The following is a 26,516-nucleotide window of genomic DNA, read 5'->3' on the forward strand; positions in this document are numbered from 1 at the left end:
GCTCAAATATTCTTGCCTGGAGAATTCCACAGATAGAGGAGCCTGGCGGGGTTGCACAGAGTTGGACACGACTGAAGCGACTTAGCTCACACGCACATGAGGGGGTACCTGGCAGAGAGAAGGTGAGGTCCTTAATGTAAGACTCGTAACGGGAAGGCTTTGGTTCTGAATCTCTCTGCTCCCATGATGGCCAAGGGTAAGCTGCCAGAGCAGGAAAAAGCTGCTTCCTCGTTCCCTGTGTGATAGGACTTGGTGCCTGTCCTCCAGACACCAGAGAATCAGAGGAGGCTGAGTGTGCTGTAACAAGCATTTATTTTAGTCAGGAACCTTGTCCTTTTAAAAAATAATATATTCTTATCCTGATTGAAACACAAATTACTCACTTGTAATTCCACCAGCCAAAATGGAAAAAACAACAACAACTGTCATTTGGTGTATTTCCTGCTAATGTGTTTTCTGTCTCTGTTTCATTTATTAATTGAGATTGGACGTATATAATTTGGTAACTTAAAAAAATTCAATAAAGGATTTTTCAAAAGAGGTTAAAACTAGCGGTTAGCAGCATCGTGTTGCTGGTCTTCAGTGGTTTGTCAGGTGGAACATCATGGTCCACTTATAACCTAACCAGTGTTGGGCCTTCTGTCAGATGCACATCCACTGCCCTGCGCTGGGTATTACTGGTTTTTTGCCAGTTGTCTCTTTTCTTTTAAATTTATTTTTTTGGCTGTGCTGGGTCTTTGTTGTGGCATGCGGGATCCTTAGTTAAGGGTATGCAAACTCCTGTGGGATCATGAGTTGCAGCATGTGGGATCTAGTTCCCTGACCAGGAATTGAACCCAGGGTCCCCCTGCACTGGGAGTGCAGAGCCTTAGACACTGGACTACCAGGGAAGTCCTGCCAATTGCTTCTTTAAGTGGCCCCAAGTGGAAGTCACTGATCCACTGTCTTTTTCTGCCATCAGTTAGCAGCAGTGGAAACCATGCTGCTGCAGGAGCTAAATGAAGTATTTCCTTTCATTTCTGAAAAGAATTATTGGCTTTATACATAGACTCGGTCATGCAGAATTTTAACGAACCATAATGATCTTTTTGGTTCCCAGAGGTTTGAGCCTCTGTGCAAAATATTCCCGAGTCACCTTCAGGACTTCCTGTCTGCATTTTTGAATGTCACCTTTGCCCTTTTTGTTTTCTTGAGCACAGCTGCATAAAGCAGGTTAATACCAGCACTGTTTTGCCATCCTTTTCCACATCGGACAGTTGCAAATGATTCAGAGAAGCCACAGTCCACGACAAGCTCTTGTGTCATCAGAGAATCCCCTTTGACCTTAGTGTACCTCTTTTGAGCTGCTCAGTGTGTCTTGCGCTTGCCATAATTGGGGTCTGAAGCTTGTTGGTAAGGTTGGAGAATTTTGACAAGTTTGGAGATTCAGTGTGTGTGTGTGCTAGCCTTGGGGGCTGTACTAGTGGCTAAAGCTTGTGATGCAGAGGGGCTGCTTTGTTGCCAAGTTACAGAAAGGGTTGGACTTTTGCCATTGTATTGCCAAGAGAGTAGTTTATGCCATCTTTTTTTACTTTCTTCTTCAAAATGAGGAAGACAGTGGTCAGCAATTGTTTCCCCTAATTGACCTCTTGCAGACAATCTAGTTGTTTGCCACAGTTGACCTGATTTCAGGGAATGGTGGAAGCCTTATGTTATTGCTGCCTGGACGTTGAGGTAGTCCTTAGCGTTTGTTTTAATAGTTTTGTGTTTCTCTTAAGTCAAAATGATTTACTGTAAACAGATCATTAAGATTAATACCTTTTTGGAGAAGTTGACACAAGTCATTATTACCCAGCTGATCAGTGAGTCATCATTCATGGAAATTAACACAGTCTTGAACATACTTTTTTTCTGTGAACCCAGTGATTTTCAGTTCCCAGGTTCTGAGTCGGTAGGGCTTAGGTGGGTGGGGCCCAGGAATTTGCATTTCTATCAAGATGTCTATCTGGGAAAACACATTTTGAGTGCTCAAGGTTCTAGGCTCTTAAGAAGCTTTATGTCTGAAATAAAATTCTCCTGTGACTACAAGCCTTCTAACATAGTCTAGGTCGCAGTGTCATACCGCCCTGGTCAGAAAAGAATGTCAGCAGATGACTTTCCATGAGTGCCATGCAGCATATGGGCAGCAGAGCTGGGTGGCTGTTTTAGACATAAAGGCATGTCTACACAGCCTATTCTGTGTAACCTATTAAGAGGCTGAGCTGAAGTCATCCAGTCTGCTGAGTGAATGACCCCAGAGTGAGCTGTGCTCCACTCTTGGATCTGTCCAGATGTTTGAAAGCAGTGCTAAACCACATCGCCAGTATCATCATAGAACATTAAAAAACTGACAAATGCCCCAAAGGGTAGAATTTATTTTATAGCATCTAGAATGTGAACATGAGTCATGTAGTGTACTGGGATAGAATCCCAATGTACGATTGGCCTTTGTATCAGATGGGAACTTTAATTTTAGTCTTTGACAGAATCCCTGTCAGTCCTTCAGAGAATAAGTGCAAAAGTAGTGTTTCATCAGGAAGCTTGCAGGAACGTGGCCAGGGCCCCACACAGTCTTGTGTGTCTCTACCAAATTATAGCCGCCTGAATCTTCACTGAAATAAAAATAACATTTCCTGCAAGCGATGGTCCGAGTGTGTTTCCAATATCTGCAGATGAAAGGCCTTCTGGAAGAGACTGTTCTTCAATACAATTCACAGGGAAGGAGCATCCTTTCATGTGCTTGTCAGTATTTCTGCTCGCCTGGTGCGTTTCTTATACGTTAAAATAAAAACTGTTCGGTCAGACGAGCCACACATGAGGTATTTTATCAGATCATCCCAGGGTGTCAGTGTAGGCCATCTGACAGCCAGTCAGTAGGAGGCGTGCTTGCAATGAAATGTTTTAATTTTCCCTCAGAAGGGCAGGCGGGGATGCTTCCAGAGCAGTGGCCTGCAAACTGTCTGGCCTAAGAGGAGAGGGAGGGCCTCAGTGAGCTGACTTTGGTTTTGTTCCACAGACGCTCAGCTCCAGTTTGAGAATCGGTTTCCCAGTTGCATGGGGTGCGGTCAGCCAAGTCACACACAGAATTGGTTTGAGTGTTCTTCCAGAGTTTGGGGTGATTTGCTTCTCTGTAAAGCCCAAACATGAAGGTGGAGGGATGAGGGAGAAGGGCTATTAATATAATTCATTTGAAAGGGGTTTCTATTCAGTTAAAGTAGTAAGTAGGCAAACAAGGTAGTGTAGGATTAACTAACTTAAATCTTTTGAATGTTTCTGCTGAGAATAAATTTTTACTGAGTTTAAACAGAAATGATACTTATAATCGAGATGAACTATTCAAGGACAAACAGCCAGTGTAATGCTTGACAAAATGTATCTTTAAAATTAAGAAAACATATATTTACATGGCGAGAGAACTGGGGAAGTCTGCTTTTTAAATGTCATCCTTGTTTGTATTTATAGGACAATAGATTTTGTAAACTTGTTGAGGCCACATGACCTTAAGAGGAAAACAATATTTTTAAAAGAAATAAAGCAGCTGCACACTCAAACTTGTGATTTTACTTTAGTCTCCCCACAGCAGGTGGGGTAGTGCACAGGATATACAGGATTGATTCTACTGGTGTTTTCAGTTGAACTTTCTCTAAGAAAATCTCTAGTTATTACCTCTGGGGCTCTCAGTTCTGGTAGCCTCTGTTTTCTTTTTTAAGTTTAAAAAATAATCATAAAAGGATTTCTGAAGAACAAAACTCAGTTTCCCAAAACCATTGGCTCTTTTTTTTCGAAGCAGGGAGTGGGGAGTATTTTTTATTTTTGGTTTAATGATATCAGTGTTTTACAAAGCTGTCACAATAGTATAAAATTTTGTGCTTTTTTTTAATTAAAAATTGTTCTGCAAGCTACTGATGTTTTGAATTTTTTGAAAGTTTTCTTGAAATTAATTTTGATTATTTAATATTCTGTTGGAATGATGAACTGTAATTTACCCACCCACACACATTGTTGAATCTGGAGGTTGATTTTGATTACTGGTGTCTTTGAAGATATAGCAATGAACATTTTGTTGATTCAGTTTTTATTCTTCTGTTGAAATTTGGGTACACAATTTATTTTTATAGTGCTGTTTATGTTTCTTCAACTTCTACTGAAGGTTGTTTTGGGTTTTTTTTTTTTGGTTTAGAGTTGGGAGCCGTCTCTCAATTTACTAAATGGAGAATTGAGAATTACGTGAACCATAAAAACATTGATCCTTCTAACCCAGGACTAACTCATTAGGTTCTGGTTGTCAGTAGTAATAACAACCACTTTTGAGGGGAATCTATGCTTTTATATGTCTCATTGTTTTCTGGCAATGCAGGCGGTATCGATTAAACTGGGTGAACCAGCTACCAGATCCAGAATAGTACACTTGAGCCTAAATTAGTGAACTAAAAATAAATTTGGTTTCTTAGCCATAGGATTTGGTTTATTAAATTGTAGGCTAGGCAACAAGTCCTTAAACCACAGAGTACCAGGACTTTGTTTTTTCTGGCGTTCACAGAACAGTGGTATTCATGCTGATGGTTCCATTTGTAAACTGGATCATGCCCTGCCTGGCTTTTGAATGCCTGGTAATAATGTGCCTTAATTGCAGGTCAGTGAAGCCAAACTAATTGCTTGTTGGGCACTTGGATTGCCTTTTTAATTTGCTGTATAATGCAGTCCCTACCAGAAATGCACAATATGCCGTTATCTAAATAAAACTCATTAAAATCATCTTACAGACAACAGAATGCCTGATATTTTGCCCACAATCTTGCAAATAAAAGCAAATTGAATGGCATTATGGAGAGCTGTAATTTAGAAGCACTCTTTTAAAAAGTGCTTTTGTATCCATTTTAAAAGTGTACATAAATGACTGCTGTGGTTTCTATCAGTGTGATAGGTTTTTGTTTGTTTTTTACCAAGGATTATTTTGCTTCATGCTTTTAATATGTTTTAAATGGGAGTAATGACAGTTCACCCAGTAAGATTAGCACTCATCCAATGATGGCATTTCAGTTTAAAAAAAGAAGAAAAGAAAGACACTGGTGATACATTCCTAGCTCACAAAACACCAGTCCATAGGGATTACTTTTACGGTTTGTGGGGACAGTTGTTCAAGGGGGTTAAGATGGTCCGCACACTGTAGGACTTGTTTTCTCTCAGTTTCTCTGGACTAACAGGGCAGCTCAGCAGAGGCCTTCGCTTGGACTCTTTGGTGACTAATTTTATTCATATAGCTAATATTTATGGAGTAGCTCCTGAGTGCCAGGATCTGTTGTAGGTGTTGGGGATACCAGTTTTTGTTTTCTATTTATAATAAATACTTCAGACTCAAGAAGTGTGCTCAGTCATGTCTGCCTAATATTTAGCCCTAAAGAAAGATGTGAAGTGGATCTTAAGACTCTTCAAAATGATTTTAGAAATAAGGTAATATAATTAAGGAGCTTCTACGAGAGAATTTTCTAGATGTTTATATCAGTTGCTTTTTTTTAAAAAAAATAGAAGTTAGTCCATTATCTATTTTCCTTTTCTTTTGGTAGGTTATTTCTTATGAGAGTCATGGATATCCCCTATCTAAACTTGGAAGGACCAGACTGTAAGTGAATTTTTATTTTCTCATTGCATCTGCACATTTAAGTGTGTGGTCTGGAAAGGATAACATGAACAGAATTACTGAAGAAAGAGCTTTATTCACTTAAAAATAGCCAGTGATTTTGTGGTTGATATGAATAGTACGCTTAAGTTAATGTTACCCTTAGGCCTTGAGTAACCCATCTCTTGACTTACATTTTCCAGTTTATACATGAGTTGAATTTAAAAAAATATATATCTTCTCATCATTACTTCATTTTCACTCAGCACTCTGAGTTCATGATTTTCTATAAATATATTGTATATGTAATAGATTTCAAGATGTACTAGCCGTGTCAATAACAGTACATTTTCTGTTTTCCAATTATTTGAGTATGTATATATTTAAGTTTTGTGGGTAGGTTTTTTTTTTTCCCTCTTGGAAGACCTGGGACAACCAGGCTGTTTGAGAGGTAGTTGTTGCTTCTTCTGATTGTTCTTTTCTATTGCTGTTTTTGTAGCCTTGGGAAATTGCCTTAATATATGCCATAGGCATATAGAAACAGAGGAATTACACTTTATACATGATGATAATAATCACTGCAGTAGAAGTTTGAGGCCATACTGTGTTGCACTTCATATTAGTTTTGGTGCTTAAACCTGTTATCCTCGCAACAGTTTTGTGCACTGAGCCTCGTCATCCGCAATCTATAACCACGAGTGGCTTGAGTGGTTAGGCTTCTTGCTCTGAGTTGCAAAGTCAAGTGGTGGGTGTGGGATTAAGAAACAAGATTGTGACTCAGGACTGTGTCTGTTCAAACACAGTTCATTCAGTTTGGACAGTGCATTTTTTTTTTTTAAGTTAGAAATACATGGACATTAGGGCTCATTTGGTAATCGCAAGGCTTTCATAATGATTCTCCAAGTTAGCCTGGGCTCAGTTTCATCGACGAACCACTGGTCTGTTGTCCACTTTTCAGCCATCAACCTTTCATCAAAAATTTGTTTTGTAGTGCAGCCTAAACGTGATCACGTCCTCCATGTGACATTCCCCAAAGAATGGAAAACCAGCGACCTTTACCAGCTTTTCAGTGCCTTTGGTAAGTCAAGCATAAGTATAGATGTCCTTTTAGGGTCCTGCTCCTCTTTCAGTCTAGGTGGTCAAAGTATATAGATGGCTTCAGCTTGGACATAAAAGAGGATTAATATACAAAGTTTTCATCTCACTCAGGGAGTTTTTGTAGATTGGTATGCTGCTTTCTTATGCCAATATGATCTGAGGACCTTTTGCTAGCATCCCACAGTATAGCGCTGTTATTCGTCTATATCCATGGAAATCAAGAACAGTTAGCCCCTTACTGACCGACCCATGGGGAAGAAGTCTAGGTTAAATCATTGTTAAGATGAAATTGAAAGAGAATGCCTGTTTCATAAGAGCAGGCAGTTGCTGCTTGATACCAAATAGTCCAGCAGATAGGCACAGATGTTTGAGAGGACCAAGTATGAGGTAGGTTCTTCTGTTACCTTTTTTATCAGGTCAGGCAATTAGATTAAATTGAACAGTCTTCTGATTAGGGTTTATACAGGCCTTTCTGATAGTAAGTCTTCAGCAGTGTCTCTTAATTATACAAACTAAGTATTTAAACTGTCATCTCTCAAAATTCGTAATTAAAATGGAAAGAGCAAAAACCTGAATGTCCGATAATAAGAATGTTTAGTGAATGTTAATGTGTCTCCCCAACAGCTTAGTACGTAGCCATTTTAGAAAGAGTTGAAGAGTTTGTTAAAAGATGGTAAGGTGTTTATATTTTAGCATTTATAGTAAAAAGCAGATACGAAGTAGAATTCCTATATAACTAACATCATTTTTGTTGAACTTAGAAATCAAACTGAAAGGATGCACCGTGCTCTTATCACTGAATGTTTTAGATAGGATTTTTTTCTTCCTCTTTGTGCTTTTCAATATTTCTTAAAATAAACATATATTAGCTTTTATAAGTACAAAACGTTTTGCAATTTTTGGGAACCTAAGTGAACGCAAGTGTATTTCTGGCAAGTTATCCTAATCTTTGCAGATAGTCTAAATGACTTCTGAAATTCTGGTCCTGCTTTTTAATTTAAATGCAGTTAGATTTCACAGCACATTCATTTAGTAAGCTTTTGATTTTGTTTCCCATCTTGTGTTGCTCTTACCCCTATTTACTCAAACTTTAATTGGCTAAATTCAGCAGGACGCTCTGAGTAGAATATTTTTCATTTTAATTAAAGAAAGGTTAGCCGTGTGATATTGAACAGGTAACCTCTCTGTATTTGTGTTTCCTCCTTGGAGATGATGATGGTGATGATAATACTGCCTATTTAATAGGCTTGTCAGGATGATCAAATGAGCTGATCCATGGAATGCATTCAGAATAGTATGTGGCCTAGAGTAACTACTTAAGAAACGTTAAACATTGTTGTTGAGTCACTAAGTCTTGTGCAACTCTTTGCAACCCCATGGACTGTGGCCCACCAGGCTCCTCTGTCCCTGGGATTTCCCAGGCAAGAATACTGGAGTGGGTTGCCATTTCCTCCTCCAGGGGATTGAATCCACATCTCCTGCATTGGTAGGTGGATTCTTTTCCACTGAGCCACCAGGAAAGCCGAGCCATCTAGGAAGCCCCCAAATATTATTTGTCTAAAAAAAACATACAGGGTAGAGAGCTAAGGAAGTAATGGTAGTGACTTTTGTAATTGAGAAAGTCCTGGCACCCCACAGTGCAGCAGGAAGTGAAAGTTCTTTCCTGTGAAGGAGAAGCAAAGCAATTTTCAAGTATTCTGAAGCCTTCAAAAATTTTAATAGATAATAAAACAGTTTTTCATCACTAAGTTCTGGTGATGTTTAGCCATTTAAAAAAAATTCCAGTCTTCTGTGTTTTTTCAGGAAGAAGGTAGTGGGTAAATGCTTGCCCCTGGGTTTTCTCCAGCTTCCGGCCCTCTGCTCCTCTCCTGCCTCTGTCCGCTCTCCTGCATTCCATTCTGTTTGCGTTTCGCCTTTGCAGAGGACTTGTCTCTGTATGTGAAAGTCATTTCGTGCCACTATACTGCTTTCTGTCCCTCCGTGTTTTTCTTTTCTGTATTGGTCTGTCTTGGTTTCCTCTCTCTGACGCCTTCTTTTCCTTGTCCTCTATCCCCTACCTGCTTTTCTTTATTTGAGTTCTTTCCCTGGCCTTGAGATCAGCACTGAATTTTTCTAATTTCTTACACACATGGTCTCTGGTTTTTACTAGTGATCTTTTTAAAAATATACCAGGTTCATGGACTTTTAGTCTTTTAGTGCATGAACCTGGAATATTCCTTCATTTATTTAAGTCTTCATTAGTTTTCATTTGTTTGTTTTCAATCCTGAAAGTGCCAAATCCCAACGACTAGACCACCAGGGAATTCCCTACTCCTGATCTTGATTGGAAAAAAGTCTCTAAACCTGGCAGGAGGTTAGGTTGAATGATAAACTGCCTCAGAATTTAATCCAGAAGGATCTTTTTTTGTTTGTTTGTTTTTAAAACAAACTTTAGAAGGTTCTTCTGGTTTTCCTGGTTTATCTGCTTTCTTGAAGTTTTAACTGTAGTAGCTACTGTGATAGATTTAAATTTTATTTCTCTGTAGTGCTGAGATTTTTTATCATCTTTTAAACTAACACCTCATCTCTCTTTAAATTGATGGATGTTCTGAAATATATCAGATATACAAATGGAATCTGATAGCTATCTAAATGGCTAAATGCTTACTTTGCTTTTAATTCATTATTGCAGGTAACATTCAGATATCCTGGATTGATGACACATCAGCATTTGTTTCTCTCAGCCAACCTGAACAGGTACCAATTGGTAAGTGTGTTGGGCCTTTGTTTTGTGTGTTAATTAAAAGGTGGGAGCTTGCCCACTTTCCAGTCTAGATGCTGTGGTATTCAGTCAATTGATTTCACAAGCATTGCTGCCTGGTTTGTTTTGAGCTTGTCTCTAAAATAAAGGAAGTAGTTAGTAAGTATCGCATGTAGATGAGAAAATAAGACGAATGTATTGATTCTTTAGATAGACTCTATCATATATTTTTTACTTTTCTGTTCCTTTCTTACAGCTCTTTTTCTAAAATGATTTGTATGTTTACTTTGAAGGATAGAAAGAGCAAATTGAGAGGAATGGGGGACACCAGATGGTGATTCCTGTATTGACCTGTTTGCCTCTATACTTTCCCCATTTATTTTATAACTTTGTGGTTCACTTATTCCATTAAACTGGTATCAAATACTTGTTTTACAAACAAATAAACTGAAAGGTACTTTAGTTGCTTCTAAATTAGGATTGTAAAAAGGTCAGATACCAACTCTCTTATTGTTGGACCCTAGATAGTTTTGATATTAACCATCACAAAACATCCTGTTTTCTTAGGATGCAAAGCTATTGAAGAACATATGTATTGTTCAGCTACTTCTTCACATAGATTTCAAGTTCCTTGGTGCAAATAATAAAAACGTATGGAAATGTTAAGTATGCTGATTAACATTTTCTTCTTGTTAAATGAAGTGCCACAGACTAGAAGTATGTAATTCTGATGATGTATGAGCAGAATATAAGCAGTTCTATATGAAAATTTCTACAAATACACAAATTCAGGTCAAATATTTTTTGGTATTTAAAAAAAAGTATATAGCCATCACAGGAATATATGCCATGTTATAGAAATGGAAAGTTTAGGCTCTGGAATCATACTGCTGCACTGCCTATAGTTGTGTGACCTTGGGCAAGTTCTTTGATAAGCTTTTGCTTATCTTTATAAACTGAGGACAGTGTTACGGGTTTTCTAGGGTTGTTGTGAGGATTACACGAAATGATTATGTATATTATATACAGCTGGCATTGCTTTGAACTTTTATGATGGTTATTTCGTAGTAGATTTCAATATGAAAGGCACTGCAGGAGCTCATGACACCAGGAACAGGGTGTGAATGATACTGCTGTTAATAGTTACATAGTTGCTTATTTGTGACCCATCCCCCAACAGTCCTTAGAAAAACAGTTTACATGGAATCCGAAAGAAATGGATTATTAGAAAGCGAAGGATGACTTCAAGTGTGGAGGCAGGGACCCTGAGATTAAGACGGTCGTGAGACATCAGCGAGGATGAGAGAGCACTGACGGGAACTCCACACCGCAAATCCCCCCCGCCCCCATTTATCTCTTTTATTTGTTTTTGGCTGTGCTGGGTCTTCATTGCTGTGCGTGCGCCTTCTCTAGTTGTGGCAGGCGGGGGCTGCTCTTCTTGTGGTGCGTGGGCTTCCCATTGCAGTGGCTTCTCTTTGTGCGGAGCTCAGGCTCTAGGTGCCTGGGCTCAGTAGGTGCAGCACCGGACTCTAGAGCCCAGGCTCAGTGGTTGTGTTGCAGGGACTTTAGTTGTCCCGAGGCCCGTGGGATCTTCCTAGATCAGGGATCAAACCCATGTCTCCTGCACTGGCAGATGGATTCTTAACCCACTGTACCACCACGGAAGTCCCCCACCCTAAATCTCATCACATCGTCTCTACTCATTCAGTGTTGCCCTTCAGCTCCCTCACTGGTCGCTGAGCTTAAAAGCTACTGTACTATTGAAAGACGCAAAAATAAGTTAAGTGAATAATCATTATGGGACATCAAATATGGTATAATAGGAACATTAAAAGAAGCCTTGACACCTCTTACCTGTAAACAAGGAATTATGCCGTGCAGTGGGAGTGAAGGGGATCCACATCTCCTGCACTGGTAGGTGGATTACCAATGGTAATCCATTGGTAGCCTGTCACACAGGCTTTAAAGTCACACTGACATGGGAACTAGCCTCCCTTTGCCACCTGTCAGCCACGCACCTCAAGACATGTTACATAAACTCTAAGCCACAGGTTCCTCCCTTGAGAGATGGAGATGATGATAGTTACTTTGTAAAATGATATCATATATTATCTGTCTATTTAATTTGGCTCTCTGGGTCTCAGTAGTGGCACTCAGTATCTTTGATCTTTGTTGTGGCATGCAGGATCTTTAGTTGCAGCATGTGAACTCTTTGCAATTTGTGGGATGTAGTTCTTCAACCCCTGGATTGGGAGCTGAGAGTCTTAGCCCCTGGACAGCCGGGGAAGCCCCAAGATCACAGATTTTAAGTTCTCAGCAAAGAGCCTGGCACTCCACCAGCAGTGCCTGAGAATTGGTACTAATTATTATGATACTGCTTGGCCTCCCTCGCTGTGAACAGTAAACATAAGTATGTGTAAATCTGGAATTTGTAAGACACTAGTGAGTAGTATTTACTTGAAAATGCAAGCATAATTCCTTCTTTATGGGTAAGAGGTGCCAAAGCTTCTTTTAATGTTCCTGTTATACCGTATTTGATGTCCTGTAATGATTATTCCCTTACTTATTTTTGCATCTTTGAATAGTACAGTAGCTTTTAAGCTCAATATTTTATTCAGTGATACCTGAAATCAGGGAGCTAGATTTCAGAATCACGTAGCCACAGAAGTCTTCTGATTTGCTTATTTGCCTGTCTTATTCGCCACGGGGGGCTTCCCGTGGCCGATGATGAAGAATCTGCCTGCAATGCAGGAGACCTGAGTTTGATCCCTGGATCAGGAAGATCCCCTGGAAAAGGGAATGGCTACCCACTCCAGTATTCTTGCCTGGAGAATTCCATGGACAGAGGAGCCTGGTAGGCTACAGTCCATAGAGTTGCATAGAGTCAGACACGACCGAGTGACTGAGACACACACACATTCACCACTGGATCCCTCTCATGCCTGGCATGTGAATGGGCCAGGTAGGGAATCGGCCAAGATGAAATTGTGACCTTTTTACCTTCTTTCCTCCTAGGTTGAGAAGTTAGGTGACTGTTTCTTTTTTTTTTCTATTTTTTACTTCCTTCTCTTCTTCATTTTTTATTTATTTTATTATTATTTTATTTTGGGGATCTTTGTTGTGGCATGTAGGCTTTCTCTAGTTTTGGCACACTGGGACTACTCTCTAGTTGCAGTGTGCTGACTCCTTGCGGTGGCTTCTCTTGTTGGAGAACATGGGCTTTAGAGCCTGAGGGCTTAGTAGTTGCGGCACGTGGGCTTAGTTGCCCAAACCTGAGTTCCTCCTTTGGAAGGTGGATTCTTAACCACTGGACCACCAGGAAAGTCCTGTGACTTGTCTGTTGATACATGCAGCTGTGCAAGTCTAATATTCCACAATAGTCTCTCTTCTGACAGAAAAGACAACTCTTAACGTAAATACCTGGCCATTTGCACGTACTGTGCCTGTGACTGCAGGTTTCTTGGCCAGGAGCCGTCTTTTACTCAGCCATCCTCTCCCTCCAGAAGCCTGGCTCTGTCCTACTTCCATCCTCACCTCAGCCTCAACATCTGTATCTCCACGTATTTTCTCAGGGTCTTTATAGCGGTTTGGACCCCGTTCTCTGTGTGGCGCCTGGTACCCTTTCTTAGCATACCTTGCTTCCCTGGTTGTCTTGCCAGATGGACTGGAAACTCTCTGAGAGCAAGGACCTTATCTCGTTTGCCATTGTGTTTTCAGGGCTTCGAGTTGTAGTGTCTGATGTTAGAAGTGTATGTTACGTAGTTGTTGAGCTGAGTAAATGCCATTTAAGGTGTCATGACTTAGAAATGCCTTTTTGCACTTGCTGGGTGTATCTCGTGTCTCAGGCCTTGTGCTGTGATTTCTGCTGCTGCTGCTGCTAAGTCGCTTCAGTCGTGTCCGACTCTGTGCGACCCTATAGACGGCAGCCCACCAGGCTCCGCCGTCCCTAGGATTCTCCAGGCAAGAATACTGGAGTGGGTTGCCATTTCCTTCTCCAGTGCATGAAAGGGAAAAGTGAAAGGGAAGTCGCTCAGTCGTGTCCGACTCTTAGCGACCCCATGGACTACAGCCTACCAGGCTCCTCCATCCATGGGATTTTCCAGGCAAGAGTACTGGAGTGGGGTGCCATTGCCTTCTCCGTGTGATTTCTGAAATGATGCAAATGTTTCACTGAAAGACGCTTTTTTATCGTGGTGATTTTACCGATGAGCGAGACCCAAGGTATTTAATATGCTGCAAATCCTGTTAATGTTAACGTAAACAAATTACTTATTCATTTCAGCGGAAACACAGGGCCTGTTACATCAATAACATAACATTGGAAAAATCATTAAATGCCTATTTATATAGCAGCTCGTAATGGCTTCTTTGGCTCAGTTACAAACTATTTTTGATTTACGTTTAAGAAGTTGCTTTTTAACTGACACCTGTCTTTTTTTTTTAATTTCTTCATCGTGCTGAGTCTAATCAAAATTTCTTCAAAGCATTTTCATGACTATGACAGCTCTTTCTCAGGTCTATCAAAATGATTAAAACTCTTCTCCTGAGTGGCATTTAGTTTGATTCCTGTTGCTTTTTGTTTCTTTGTTTTTTCACATTCTTCCCCTCTGTCTGGGAAGACAGCCTGTGGCCAGTGTGGGACTTGACGCCATGGAGGAGATCACTTAACCTCATCGTTTGACTATTTTTCTCAGAGTCATTGAATAAGAAATCACCTGTAATGGTCACATCTGAATAACTCAGACATATTTAGGATTTTTATATCCATAGTGCAGTCTTGTTTAATGGGGGAAAGAGCTCGACGATATTTCAAATGTACTGGCTCTTCCTAGTCTTACTCTCAATATTTAGACATTGTCTTATGTGTCCTTAGGCTCCTCTGTCCATGGAATTCTCCAGGCAAGAATACTGGAGAATTCCCTTCTCCAAGGGGATCTTCCTGACCCAGGGATTGAACCTGGGTCTCCTGCAGTGCAGGTAGATTCTTTACAGTGTGAGCTACCAGGGAAGCCCCTTAAATACATTATAAGGCATTATCCCTCTGCCTATAGTTCTTATAGAAATAGCTTGAGGAAAATTAGCTTTTCATTTGTTTTGGAAGTCGGAGGTTGGAGCACACCATGAATACTACAGAGAAATTTAAAAAGCAAAAATTGATGAAGGCACTGTAGAAGAGGTAAAAAACCTAGTGGTTATTTTGTAAAGCTAGCCCCCATTCAGGGAGTTACAGAAATTCCTGATACGCTGCCTTAGGAGCTTGTTCACGATGAGTTTATTGGGATGGGTAGGTACCTGGCTTTATAGCTTCACTTCAGTCCCTAGTATGAGTGTGTTTATGTTAAATCATCCTTTTAAAAGCCCAGCTTGTGATTCTGCTGAACAGATAAACATCAGAGTTGTGATGTGGTTTTTGAGGTGATTATTCAGTACTGAATTTCCAAAGAGGCTGCTTATAACTTTAAACTTCACCTGTGCTTTTTGTTAGCCTATTAAAGTTTACTGAATCTGTAGAGGTACTCATTTGTGGGATTGATTTGTGTTCTTGTTTTTCCTCAGTCACCCTAGGTTCCTGACTTTGTTGCTCTTTTCAAAGAACCAGCTTTTGGCTGACTTCATTTTTCTCTGTTGTTTGCTGGTGTCTATTTTGTTGGTTGTTTTCTTTCTTTTTTAAGTTGCTTTGGGTTTACTTTGCTCTTCTTTTCCAGTTTCTTGAAGTAGAAAGTTATGTGCTCCTTTTTCCCCCATCTTCTAAAATATTTTTGAGCCTGGCTTCCGATAGCTTAGCAGTCCAGCCAGTGATCAGTCAGGTGTGCTTGAGCACCTTGAGCCATTAAGGCTTTCTGCTTTTGCCAACAAGGTTTGGGAATGTTCAGCATCCCGCCTTCAAGCAGTTCACAGGTCTGCCCCAGTTTTCACTTTTGGGTGGACCTTCTTTCTCCAGTGTGAGTGTATAAGGCCTCACGCCCAGCCAACAGTGTGTATGTAGCTAAGACCCTCTCCCAGTCATTGATTTTGACCTCTTTTTGTTTCTAATATAAGCATTTAAAGCTAGAAGTTATCCTCGAAGCACTCTTTCAGGTACATCCCATCAACTGTACTTTGTGTTTGCATTCTTGTTAGGTTAGACACGTTTTCTAAAGGCTCCTTTAACCAGGGATTATTGGGAAGGGTGTTGTTTAATTTCCAAGTACTTTGAATTTTGCTTGATTTCTTATTGTTACTACTTTATAATTTAATTGTGTTGTGATTAGAAATTTTACTATGATTTCAATCCTTTTAAATGCAGTGGAATTTAAATTCTGCGGGATAAGGTTTGATCTATAAATATCACTTGTTCAGATATTGTATCTTTACTAATGTTTTATTTAGTAGTTCTATCCATTTTTGAGAGAAGGTGTTAAAATCTCATATGATTGTGGAAGTGTCTATTTGCCCTTTTTCATTTGTCATTTTTCATGTCATATATTTTGAAGCTGTTATAATTATTTTGTCTTTCTGGCAAATTCATTCATCATTATGAAATGCCTGTCTTTATCTTCTGTGTTACTGTTATTTTTAAGTCTAATCTGATATTAATATAGTGAGTCTTTTTTATGTTTGGTAAATCCTTTATGGTGTATCCTTTTTCTTCCATTTACTATAAGCCCATCTATGTATATATAAAATAATCTCTTGTATTTGCAGACGGCACATAGTTGGGTCTTGCTTTTTTAAAAAATCCATTCTGATAACTCTGACTTTTTATTGGAGTATTTAGTCCATTGATGTTTAGTGTAATTATTTCTATGCTTAGGCTTGTCATTTTAAAGTTTGTTTTTTGTTTATTCACTCTGTTTTTTATTCCTTTGTTTCCCCCTTTCCTGTTGTCTTTTGGATTATTTGAAAAATTTAAAAATTCCATTTTAATTTTTCTGTTGGCTTTTTAGTGCTATACCTATTTGCTTTAGAAATTTCAACATATATTCATAACTTTTCACAGTCCTCTTAGAGTTCATGTTCTCATATAGAAGGCAGAAACCTTACCTATATATAGGTAGAAATTGTTGTATATATATTCCACAGAATTCAGTACATTTAAATAGGTCCATTTACTCTAATTCCTGTTGTCTTTCTGGCTGTGATTGGCATATGTATTACATGTGCTCTGATTATAAATCCCACAGAATGGTGTTATAGTTTTGCTGTAAGTAGTCATATGTATTTTAAGAAATTAAAGGGGTGAATTTTTGTATTTTCCCAGATATTTACCATTTCAAATGTCTTCATTCATTCCTGAAGATCTAAGTTTCTTTAGGGTATCATTTCAGTTCAGCCTGAAGAACTTCTTTAGTATTTCTTATAGTGCTGGTGTGGTGGCAACTGTTTCTCTCGGTTTTTCTTTATCTGAAAATTTCTTTTTTTGCCTTCATTCATGTAGAACATTTTAGCTGCATATAGAATTCTGGGCTTTTCTTTCAGCATTTAAAGATGTTCCACCATCTTCTGGCTTCCATGGTTTCTGATGACAAGGTTGCAGTCATTTGAATCATTGTTGCCCTCTGTGTAACGAATTGTTTTTCTCTGACTACTTTAAAGATTTTTCTCTTTACCATTGATTTTTTTTTAGAGTTTGTAGGCATGGCTTTCTTTGTAATTATCCTTTTGGGGTTGACTGAACTTCTTTAATCTATAGATTTATGTCGTTTATCAGGTTTGGGAAGATTTTAGACATTATTTGAATATATTTTTCCTATTCTGTATTCTCTTAATTCTTCTTTTGGGACTTCAGTTACCTATATGTAGGAGACCTTTTGATTTTGTTCCTATGTTTCCTGATGCTCTGTTCATTTCTTTTCTACCTTTTTCTCCCTCTTCTTTAGAATGGATCATTTCTATTGACCTACAAGATCATTGACTCTTCCCTCAGTCATCATTATTCTGCTATTAAGCCCGTCCAATGAATTTTTAATTTTATATATTTTTTAGTTCCATATTTTCATTCAGTTTATTTTTCACTTTTTCTACTTCTCTGTTGAGATTTTTTATTTTGAGCCTATATATCTTGACCTTGATGAATATATTCAGAATAGCTAGTTTAAAGTCTTTGTCTAGTAATTCCAATGTCTGTGTCATCTAAGCATTGGTACCTGTTGATTACTTTGATTTTGAGACTGGGTCACATTTTCCTGACTCCTCATATATTCAGTAACTTGGGATTGTTTCCTGGACAATGTGACTATTCTTTTGTGGTGACTTTGGATTCACTTATATTCCTCAGAAGAGTGTTGCTGTTTTTGTTTTAGTTTTAACAGGCAATTGGCTTAAACTTCAAAGCCTCTCATTCCTGTGGTGGGAAATAGCTTAGATGTTAGCAGTTCAGACTGCTTTTACTCTGCCACATGTATGGCCAAGGATCAGCCAGTTGTGATGTGTGTTCTCAGTCGCTTTTCAGTTATGTCCGACTCCTAGGCGACTGTATGGATTGTAGCCCGCCAGGCTCCCCTGTCCATGGGATTCTTCAGGCAAGAATACTGGAGAGGGTTGCCATGCCCTCCTCCAGGGGATCTTCCCGACCAAGGGATTGAACCTGTGTTTTTTATGTCTGCTTCGTTGGCAGGCGGGTTCTTGACCAATAATGCCCCTGGAAAGCCCCACATTGGGGTGCCCATACCCTGGTTTCCTCTTTCCTAGGATTCCTTCGTCATTCTGTATTGCCACTGGTTACCCCTTGCTTCCCCCCTGACTTCTCCGATGAGAAAGACATGGGATTTCTCTATCAGAGTTTTAATTCCTCTTTGCCCTTTTTACTACAGATTCCCTTTAGGGCAAAGTCACATTAAAAAAATGAAAACAAAAAACCCAGGAAATCCACTCTGTGCTAGTTTGCTTCCTTCAAGTTTTGACTCCCCTCCAGTATCTCTCAGTTTCTGTCCCAGGGCCCTTAAATATTTGTTTTTAGCATTTTTCCCCAGAGCTTATGTTGTCATCAGTGGAAAGGTCAGCTTGTTAGGAGCTTATTCCTCCATCTTGGAGGTAGAATGCTCTTACCTTTGCTTTTCATTTGTTGCCCCATAGCATCTGCTTTTGATGCAAAACTTCCTGCTGTACTATGCCATACTTGAACTACGTCTTTCTCTTTGTTTAATAACATTTTAAGAGAATCTAATGCTAATGCAATAACAACCTGTCGCTTACTTCCTCTAACCAGTTAAAAAGTTTCAGTTCAGTTCAGTTGCTCAGTCATGTCTGACTTTTTGCAGCCCAATGGACTGCAGCACACCAGGCCTCCCTGTCCATCACCAACTCCTGGAATTTACTCAGACTCATGTCCATTGAGTCGGTGATGCCATCCAACCATCTCATCCTCTGTCGTCCCCTTCTCCTCTTGCCTTCAATCTTTCCCAGCATCAGAGTCTTTTCAAATGAGTCAGCTCTTCACCATCAGGTGACCAAAGTATTGGAGTTTCAGTTTCAACATCAGTCCTTCCAATGAACATTCAGGACTGATTTCCTTTAGGGTTGACTGGTTGGATCTCCTTGCTGTCCAAGGGACTCTCAAGAGTCTTCTCCAACACCACCGTTCAGAAGCATCAATTCTTCAGTGCTCAGCTTTCTTTATAGTCCAACTCTCGCATCCATACATGACTACTGGAAAAACCATAGCCTTGACTAGACAGACCTTTGTTGGCAAAGTCTGTGGTTTTTAATATGCTGTCTAGGTTGGTCATAACTTTTCTTCCAAGGAGTAAGCGTCTTTTTATTTCATGGCTGAAGTCACCATCTGCAGTGATTTTGAAGCCCCCAAAAATAAAAAGTTCCTTTTAAATACCACGCATATACTGATAGACAATATCCTGACAAACGATTGGTGTTTTTGCTTCTATCTGTGGTGCTTTTCATAGTTGGCTAGTGTGTTTCTGTATATTTATTCTTGTCAAAGAAGAAATGCACAGAACAGTCAAGAACCAAAAAATAAGTGATATTTTTCCTTTCTTGGTAATTTTCCTAATCTTAAATGGTATGTGGGTTCAACAGTTATCTTGAATTATAAATTATGGCAATAAATAAATGAGTTCAACTACAACATGCCTTTTTGAAATAAAAATTCTTTTAAATAAGCTTGTTCCGGAGGGAGAGGATAGATGACTTAACTTTTGGTTAAAATTATACATGATTTTTATGCCATATGTACTGGATCCTGAAAGCAATGTTCTGTTTTGTTTTTTGACCATACCACGCAACATGTGGGATCTTAGTCCCCTGACCAGGGGTTGAACCCATGCTTCCTGCAGTGGAAGCGGGGAGTCCTAACCACTTCCGGGAAAATCCTTATATTTGTTTTTATACAGAACAAGATTTTTTTTTTTTTTAATAGTAGTGGCTTATCGAGTACTTGAGTTTGGTAAAGGAAAATCATTATTAGTATGAAGCATGCATGTCTAGGGAGTGTGGCCAAAATCTTTAAAAAAAAGCATGCATGTCTATATGTTTTGTGTTGATATCTTCTCATTTGAAAACTTGTAAGAGCAACTGACTCTTTTTATTCCCCCTTTAAATCACTTAATCCACAAAAGGCACTGTGGAAATTTTTAATAATATTTATTAGTAACCTTCTTGTTTGCCTGATTCCCTTATGTGTTTAATCTTGAGAGTTAGCAGTCTTATGCACCTCTGCTGTGAAATCTGTATCAGGTAGATTTATTTAAGAGCGTGACAGTGACTTGGACTCTTCCTAATTAAGGCATTAGCTGGTATAAGAATAGGGCGGAAAGTTTCCTGACTGCCAGATAAGGCTTCCCAAGTTCTTAATAGAATTACCAGTGTTAAAGCAAGCAGTGAGGAAATGAATCCTGTGGCAGTGAGAATGTCACCAGGAGAAACACAGTGTGCTTCAGAGGCTGGATCTTTATCTTCTGTTCAGTTGCTTGTTGTTCAAGGAACTGGGTTTGATCTTTGTGTTTAAGGGGCCACGTTATATCTGGTTCAAAGACTGTTTGCTTTGTGATGCACTGGCTGAATATTCAGGAAACCCATCAAATTTAGTTGTCATGTCATTTGTTAAAATATTGCTTTTGTTTTGCTCTCCCACTTCCAATTTTAGAAGTAAATCAAACTCAGTATAGAAAATGTGAGAAATATCTGAAAATATAAAGAAGAAAACGGTTCAGCCATGGTCTCACCATCTAGATATGAATGCTAGCAGTATTTTGGCTAGTGTTTCCTGTCAGTTGTTTTACTCTGTCTGGATGAGTATTTTTATAATGTTTTTTAATACTAGAGACTTGACTTTAAATGCGTTTTTTAAAAACAATCATATGTTTATTTTAGAATTTTGGCTGTGCTGAGGCTTCCTTGCTGCACAGACTTTTCTCTAGTTGCGGTGCGTGGGCTTCCCTTTGTGGTGGCTTCTCTTGTTGCAGAGCACCAGCTCCAGGGAGCTCGGGCTTCAGTAGTTGCGGCTCGAGGACTCTAGATCGCAGGATCAGTAGTTGTGGCGCACGGGCTTAGTTGTTCTGAGGCACGTGAGACCTTCCTGAGAGCCCATGTCTCCTGCATTGGCAGGTGGGTTCTTTACCACTGAGTCAGCAGGGAAGCCCTAAATGGTTTTTAGGTCTGCTTTTTTATTTAACATTATTTCACAAGCACTTACCATGCCATTACACATTTTTCCACAAGTTTCCTTTGAATGGATGCACTATATTTCATTGTATAGACATATATATATATGAAACTTATTTAACTGGAATCCCTTTTGGATATATAAGTTATATCCACATTTTTACTATTTTAAGTAGCTTCTTTAATGAGCATCTTTGCCTTTATTTATCTCTGATTATTTTCTTAAAATAAATTCTGAAGACATGAAATCATAATGATGATCTTAAAGAAAATAATCTAAAATAAGTCGTTTTTTCCTCTTACTGAACAGTGATAATTTTTGTTAATAGAAAAGTTTTAAAGTACCAAAAAATAAGAATTTGTGTAGCTTCCCTCTTGTTATTAACAGAGATAATTGCAGTAGCATTTGAGATGTACTTTTGAATTGTGTATATTACATTTAAGTCTATATTTCATCTTATAGTATTTTATGCTTTGCGTATTGTTTTACTGTGTTCTTTTAACAGTGCTTCATGTCTATGTAATAAGCTCTTTATATTTTTTCATGTTTAGTTGAATAACATTTCATCATGAGTGTATCATTTATTTAACCAGTTTTGTGCTGAACATTTATACAGTTTTAGGACTCTTTACTCCTATTTCAAAATAAGCTTTTATTTATTCTTCAGATTGAGCTTAGAATTGTTCTGTTAGGGTCATTCAAAAGGTCCACTTGGATTTTTCACTGCTATTTTAACAAATTAATTCCATTTGCATCTTTATTTAGACATATTCAGTCTTTGTGATGAGGAATATGTATCTTTTCCTTCACTCAGATAATTTTGTGCATCTTTGAATGTAGTTGTGTGTCTTGTGGTTCTTGTATTTATCAGCATACTTTTCAGGGTTACACAGAATAAGTTAGAAAGCAGGTTCCATTGTGTCTGTCCCAGAGAATAGGCTCCTGTGTCCTCTACATCTCCTGGAGTTTTCTCAAATTCATGTCCATTGAGTTGGTGATGCTATCTAGCCGTCTTATCCTCTGCTGTTCCCTTTTTGCCTTCAGTCGTTCCCAGCATCAGGGTCTTTTCCAATGAGTAGGCTCTTTGCACCAGGTAGCCAAAGTATTAGAGCTTCAGCAACAGTCTTTTCAATCAATATTTAGCGTTGATTTCCTTTAGGATTGACTGGTTTGATCTCCTTGCAGTCCAAGGGACTCTCAAGAGTGTTCTCTCACACCACAATTTGAAAGTATCAGTTCTTTAGCGCTCAGCCTTCTTTATGGTCCAACTCTCACATCAGCACATGACTACTGGAAAAACCATAGCTTTGACTATATGGACCTTGACAAGCAAAGTGATATCTCTGCTTTTTAATATGCTGTCTGAGTTTGTCATAGCTTTCCTTCCAAGAGCAAGCGTCTTTTAATTTCAAGACTGTGTTCACCATTTGCAGTGATTTTGGAGCCCAAGAAGATAAAATCTCTCACTGCTTCCACTTTTTCCCCTTCTGTTAGCCATGCTATGATGGCACCAGATGCCATGATGTTAGTTTTCTGAGTGTTGGTTTCAAGCCAGCTTTGAAAGTCTCCTCTTTCACTCTCATCAAGAGGCTTTTTAGTTCTTCTTCATTATCTGCCATTAGAGTGGTATCATTTGCATATCTGAGGTTGTTGGTATTTCTCCCAGCAGTCTTGATTCCAGCTTGTGATTCAGCCAGCCCAACATTTCATGATGTACTCTGTATGTAAGTTAAATAAGCTAGGTGACAATATAGAGCCTTGTCATACTCCTTTCCCAGTTTTGAATTGTTCAATTGTTCCATGTCTGATTCCAACTGTTGCTTCTTGACCTACATACAGGTTTCTCAGGACACTGGTAAGATGGTCTGATACTTCCCATCTTTTTAAGAATTCTCCACAGTTTGCTGTGAAAGTCAAAGGCTTTAGTGTAGTCAGTGAAGCAGAAGTAGATGATTTTTTGGAATTCCCTTGCTTTCTCCGTGATCCAATGAATGTTTTCTATTTGATCTCTAGTTCCTCTGCCTTTTCTAAACCCAGCTTGTACATCTGAAACTTACTGGTTCACATACTGCTGAAGCCTAGCTTGAAGGATTTTGAGCATAACCTTGCTAGTATGTGAAATGAGTGCAGTTGTATGGTAGCTGGAAAATTCTTTGGCATTGCCCTTCTTTGGGATTGGAATGAAAACAGACCTTTTCCAGGCCTTTGTCCACTGATGAGTTTTCCAAATTTGCTGACATATTGAGTGCAGCACTTTAATAGCGTCATCTTTTAGGATTTTAAATAGCTCAGCTGGAATTCCATCAACTCCACTAGCTTTGTTGGTAGTAATGCTTTCTAAGGCCGATTGACTTCACACTCCAGGATGTCTGACTCTAGGTGAGTGACCACACCATTGTGGCTTTCCAGGTCATTAAGACCTTTTTTATTCAGTTCTTGCCACCTCTTCTTAGCATCTTCTGCTTCTGTTAGGTTCTTACCGTTTCTGTCCTTTGTTGTGCCTATCCTTGCATGAAGTGTTGCTTTGATCACTCTAATTTTCTTGAGGAGATCTCTAGTCTTTCTCACTGTATTGTTTTCCTCTATTTTGTTGCATCGTTCATTTAAAAAGGCCTTCTTATCTCTCCTTGCTGTTCTTTGAAACTCTTCATTCAGTTGGGTATGTCTTTCTCTTTCTCCTTTGCCTTTCACTTGGCTTCTTTCTTCAGCTATTTATAAAGCCTCCTTAGGCAACTGCTTTACCTTGTTGCATTTCTTTTTCTTTGAGATGATTTTGGTCACTGCTCCTGTACAGTATTTAGAACCTCCGTCCATAGTTCTTCAGCTACTCTGTCTACTAGATCTAATCTCTTGAGTCTATTCATCACCTCCACTATATAATCATAAGGGATTTGATTTAGGTCATTCCTGAATGGCCTTATGGTTTTCCCTATTCTCTTCAATTTAAGTCGGAATTTTGCACTAAGGAGCTCATAATCTGAACCACAGTCAGTTCCAGGTTTTTTGTTTGTTTGTTTTTGTTTTTTTACTGACTGTACACAGCTTCTCCATTTTCAGCTGCAAAGAACATAATCAATCTGATTTCGGTATTGACCAACTGGTGATGTCCATGTGTAGATTGTCTCATGGGTTGTTGGAAAAGGGCATTTGCTATGACCAGTGTGTTCTCTTGACAAAACTCTGTTGGCCTTTGCCCTGCTTCATTTTTTACTCCAAAGCTAAACTTGCCTGTTACTCCAGGTATCTCTTGACTTCCTTCTTTTGCATTTCAGTCCCCTATGATGAAAATAACATCTTTTTTTTGATGTTAGTTCTAAACGATGTTGTAGGTCTTTATAGAACCAGTCAACTTCAGTTTCTTTGGCATCAGTGGTTGGGGCATAGACTTGGATTACTGTCATGTTGAATGATTTGCCTTGGAAGCAAACCAAGATCATTCTTTCATTTTTGAGATTGCACTCAAGTACTGCATTTTGGACTCTCTTGTTAACTATAAGGGCTACTCCATTTCTCCTAAGGGAGTCTTGCCCACAGTAGTACATATCATGGTCAGCTGAATTAAATCCACCCATTTCTGTCCATTTCAGTTCACTGATTCCTAAGGTGTTGATGTTCAATCTTGTCATCTCCTGCTTGACCATGTCTAGTTTACCTTGATTCATGGACCTAACATTCCAGGTTCCCATTGCAACATTGTTCCTTAAGGCATCAGATTTTACTTTCAACACCAAACACATCCACAACTTAGTGTTGTTTCCGTTTTGGCCCAGCCACTTCATTCTTTCCGGAGCTATTATTAGTTGCCCTTTGCTCTTCCCCAGTAACATATTGGACATATTCTGTCCTGGGGTGGGTCTCATCTTCCGGTGTCATATCTTTTTGCCTTTTCATACTGTTCTTGGGGTTCTCCAGGTGAGAATAGTAGAGTGATTTGCCATCTCCTCCTCCATTGGAGAGGAGGAGGAAACGTTTTGTCAGAAGTCCTCTATGACATATTCGTCTTGGAAGGCTCTGACCCATGAAGGGGATGAAAAATATTGCCAGTGAAATCTCTTGGCATGGTGAAACTACAGGTAAATTTTACTTTCTTGTGGGTTTTTTTTCTGTCTTCTGATTTTTCTCTAGGACAGGTATTACCTGTATATTATAATTTAATAATGAAGATGTACTTCTTTCATTTTTGTATGTGCAGGAAGACAGCAAAAGGAAACTTCTTGCTTCTAAAATTCTTAAATGTCTAGCATGTGGTTGACTGTAGTTATTTTATGGTACCTTTTTCCTGATCATGAAATTTATGGAATTAGTTCCTCTGAATTTTCCTTCTTCAACTTTTTGGTGTAAATCTGCTATTCTGGGAAGGTAAGTATGAAGCATCTTTGATTTGTGTTATTTGTTGATCATATTTCCACTGTTGAGTATTTTTACAACCTGTCTTTTCTTGTTTATCCTGGAAAGAAGCCCAAACATCACTTTTGTAGCAGGATGACTGTCACTTCATTATGTTCAGCAAAAATGCCAGAAAATACTAGACTGTTGGAGTGTTAAATAACTTGTAATTGATGGTGGTGGTGACCCTGGCACTTCAGACCAGGGTTTTACCTTAATTTCTACACCTCAGTGTCAGCATATCTAGATATTTACTAGTGTGTTTCAGGTTGCATGGTTATAAAAAGCAAGCATGGCTTAAAATAAGTGTTTATAATAAGGCTTTATATTACATTGTCCTACTAGTAGGAATGTCTTTTATTCCTTCTTACTTGGAGCAACGTGGGGAGCTTCATGGAGGTTTGTTTTCTAATTGCTTCACAGGCCAAGGAGCAAACTGCTACAGTATTGGGCAAAGGAACAGAAAAGAGGGCTTCCCAGGCGACACAGTGGTAAAGAATCAGCCTGCCAGTGCAGGAGATACTAGAGGCTTGGGTTTGATCCCTGACTTGGGAAGATCCCCTGGAGTAGGAAATGACAACGCACTCCAGTATTCTTGCCTGGAAAATGGCATGGGCAGAGAAGCCTGTGGGCTACAGTCCTTGGTGTTGAAAAGAGCTGGACATGACTCAGAAACTGAGCACACAGACAACATAGGAAAGAGACCAACACATGAAAATAAAACTTTGAAACTGAGCTTTTTCCCCTCAAAAATCCTTTATTGTTATTATGTAGATAGTTTAAAGGAAAGGGAAATAAATTATTTTAGCATATTATCTAGCAAAACAGTATGAGCTACTTACAAGGTAGATGCCTACTGATTTTAGTAATTATTGTTTCTCAAAATATGAATTGTGTTATAGTACGAGCTGGGTCACATTTAGATGTGCATTTTTATAATCATATATTCAGATGACATGTAAGCCTTATTGATTTATCACTGTGTATTGCTAGAAACCTTGTATTTTTATGTTCAGTGTTCTTTATAGCCAAGGCAGAGAAGAGAATAATTATGAGGT

General features: G+C 39.0%; 1 protein-coding gene across 15 annotated transcripts in view; it reads left to right on the top strand.

The window, feature by feature from the left end:
* The window catches only part of PARN (poly(A)-specific ribonuclease), a 177,438-nt gene that overhangs the window by 52,109 nt on the left and 98,813 nt on the right, over window positions 1-26,516 (top strand). For all 15 annotated transcript variants that reach the window (XR_014072950.1, XR_014072949.1, XM_081556349.1 and 12 more), the window contains 3 exons: window positions 5,583-5,638; window positions 6,627-6,713; window positions 9,405-9,479. Coding sequence is in view for 13 of the 15 variants with exons in the window: in XM_081556349.1 (XP_081412475.1) it covers window positions 5,583-5,638; window positions 6,627-6,713; window positions 9,405-9,479 (218 nt within the window). In the remaining 2 variants the exon portion in view is untranslated. The remainder of the gene's footprint in view (window positions 1-5,582; window positions 5,639-6,626; window positions 6,714-9,404; window positions 9,480-26,516) is intronic.

This window comes from Giraffa tippelskirchi, chromosome 13 (assembly GCF_054371585.1).
Source record: "Giraffa tippelskirchi isolate mGirTip1 chromosome 13, T2T-mGirTip1v1.2.pri, whole genome shotgun sequence".
NCBI classification, from domain to species: Eukaryota; Metazoa; Chordata; class Mammalia; order Artiodactyla; family Giraffidae; genus Giraffa; species Giraffa tippelskirchi.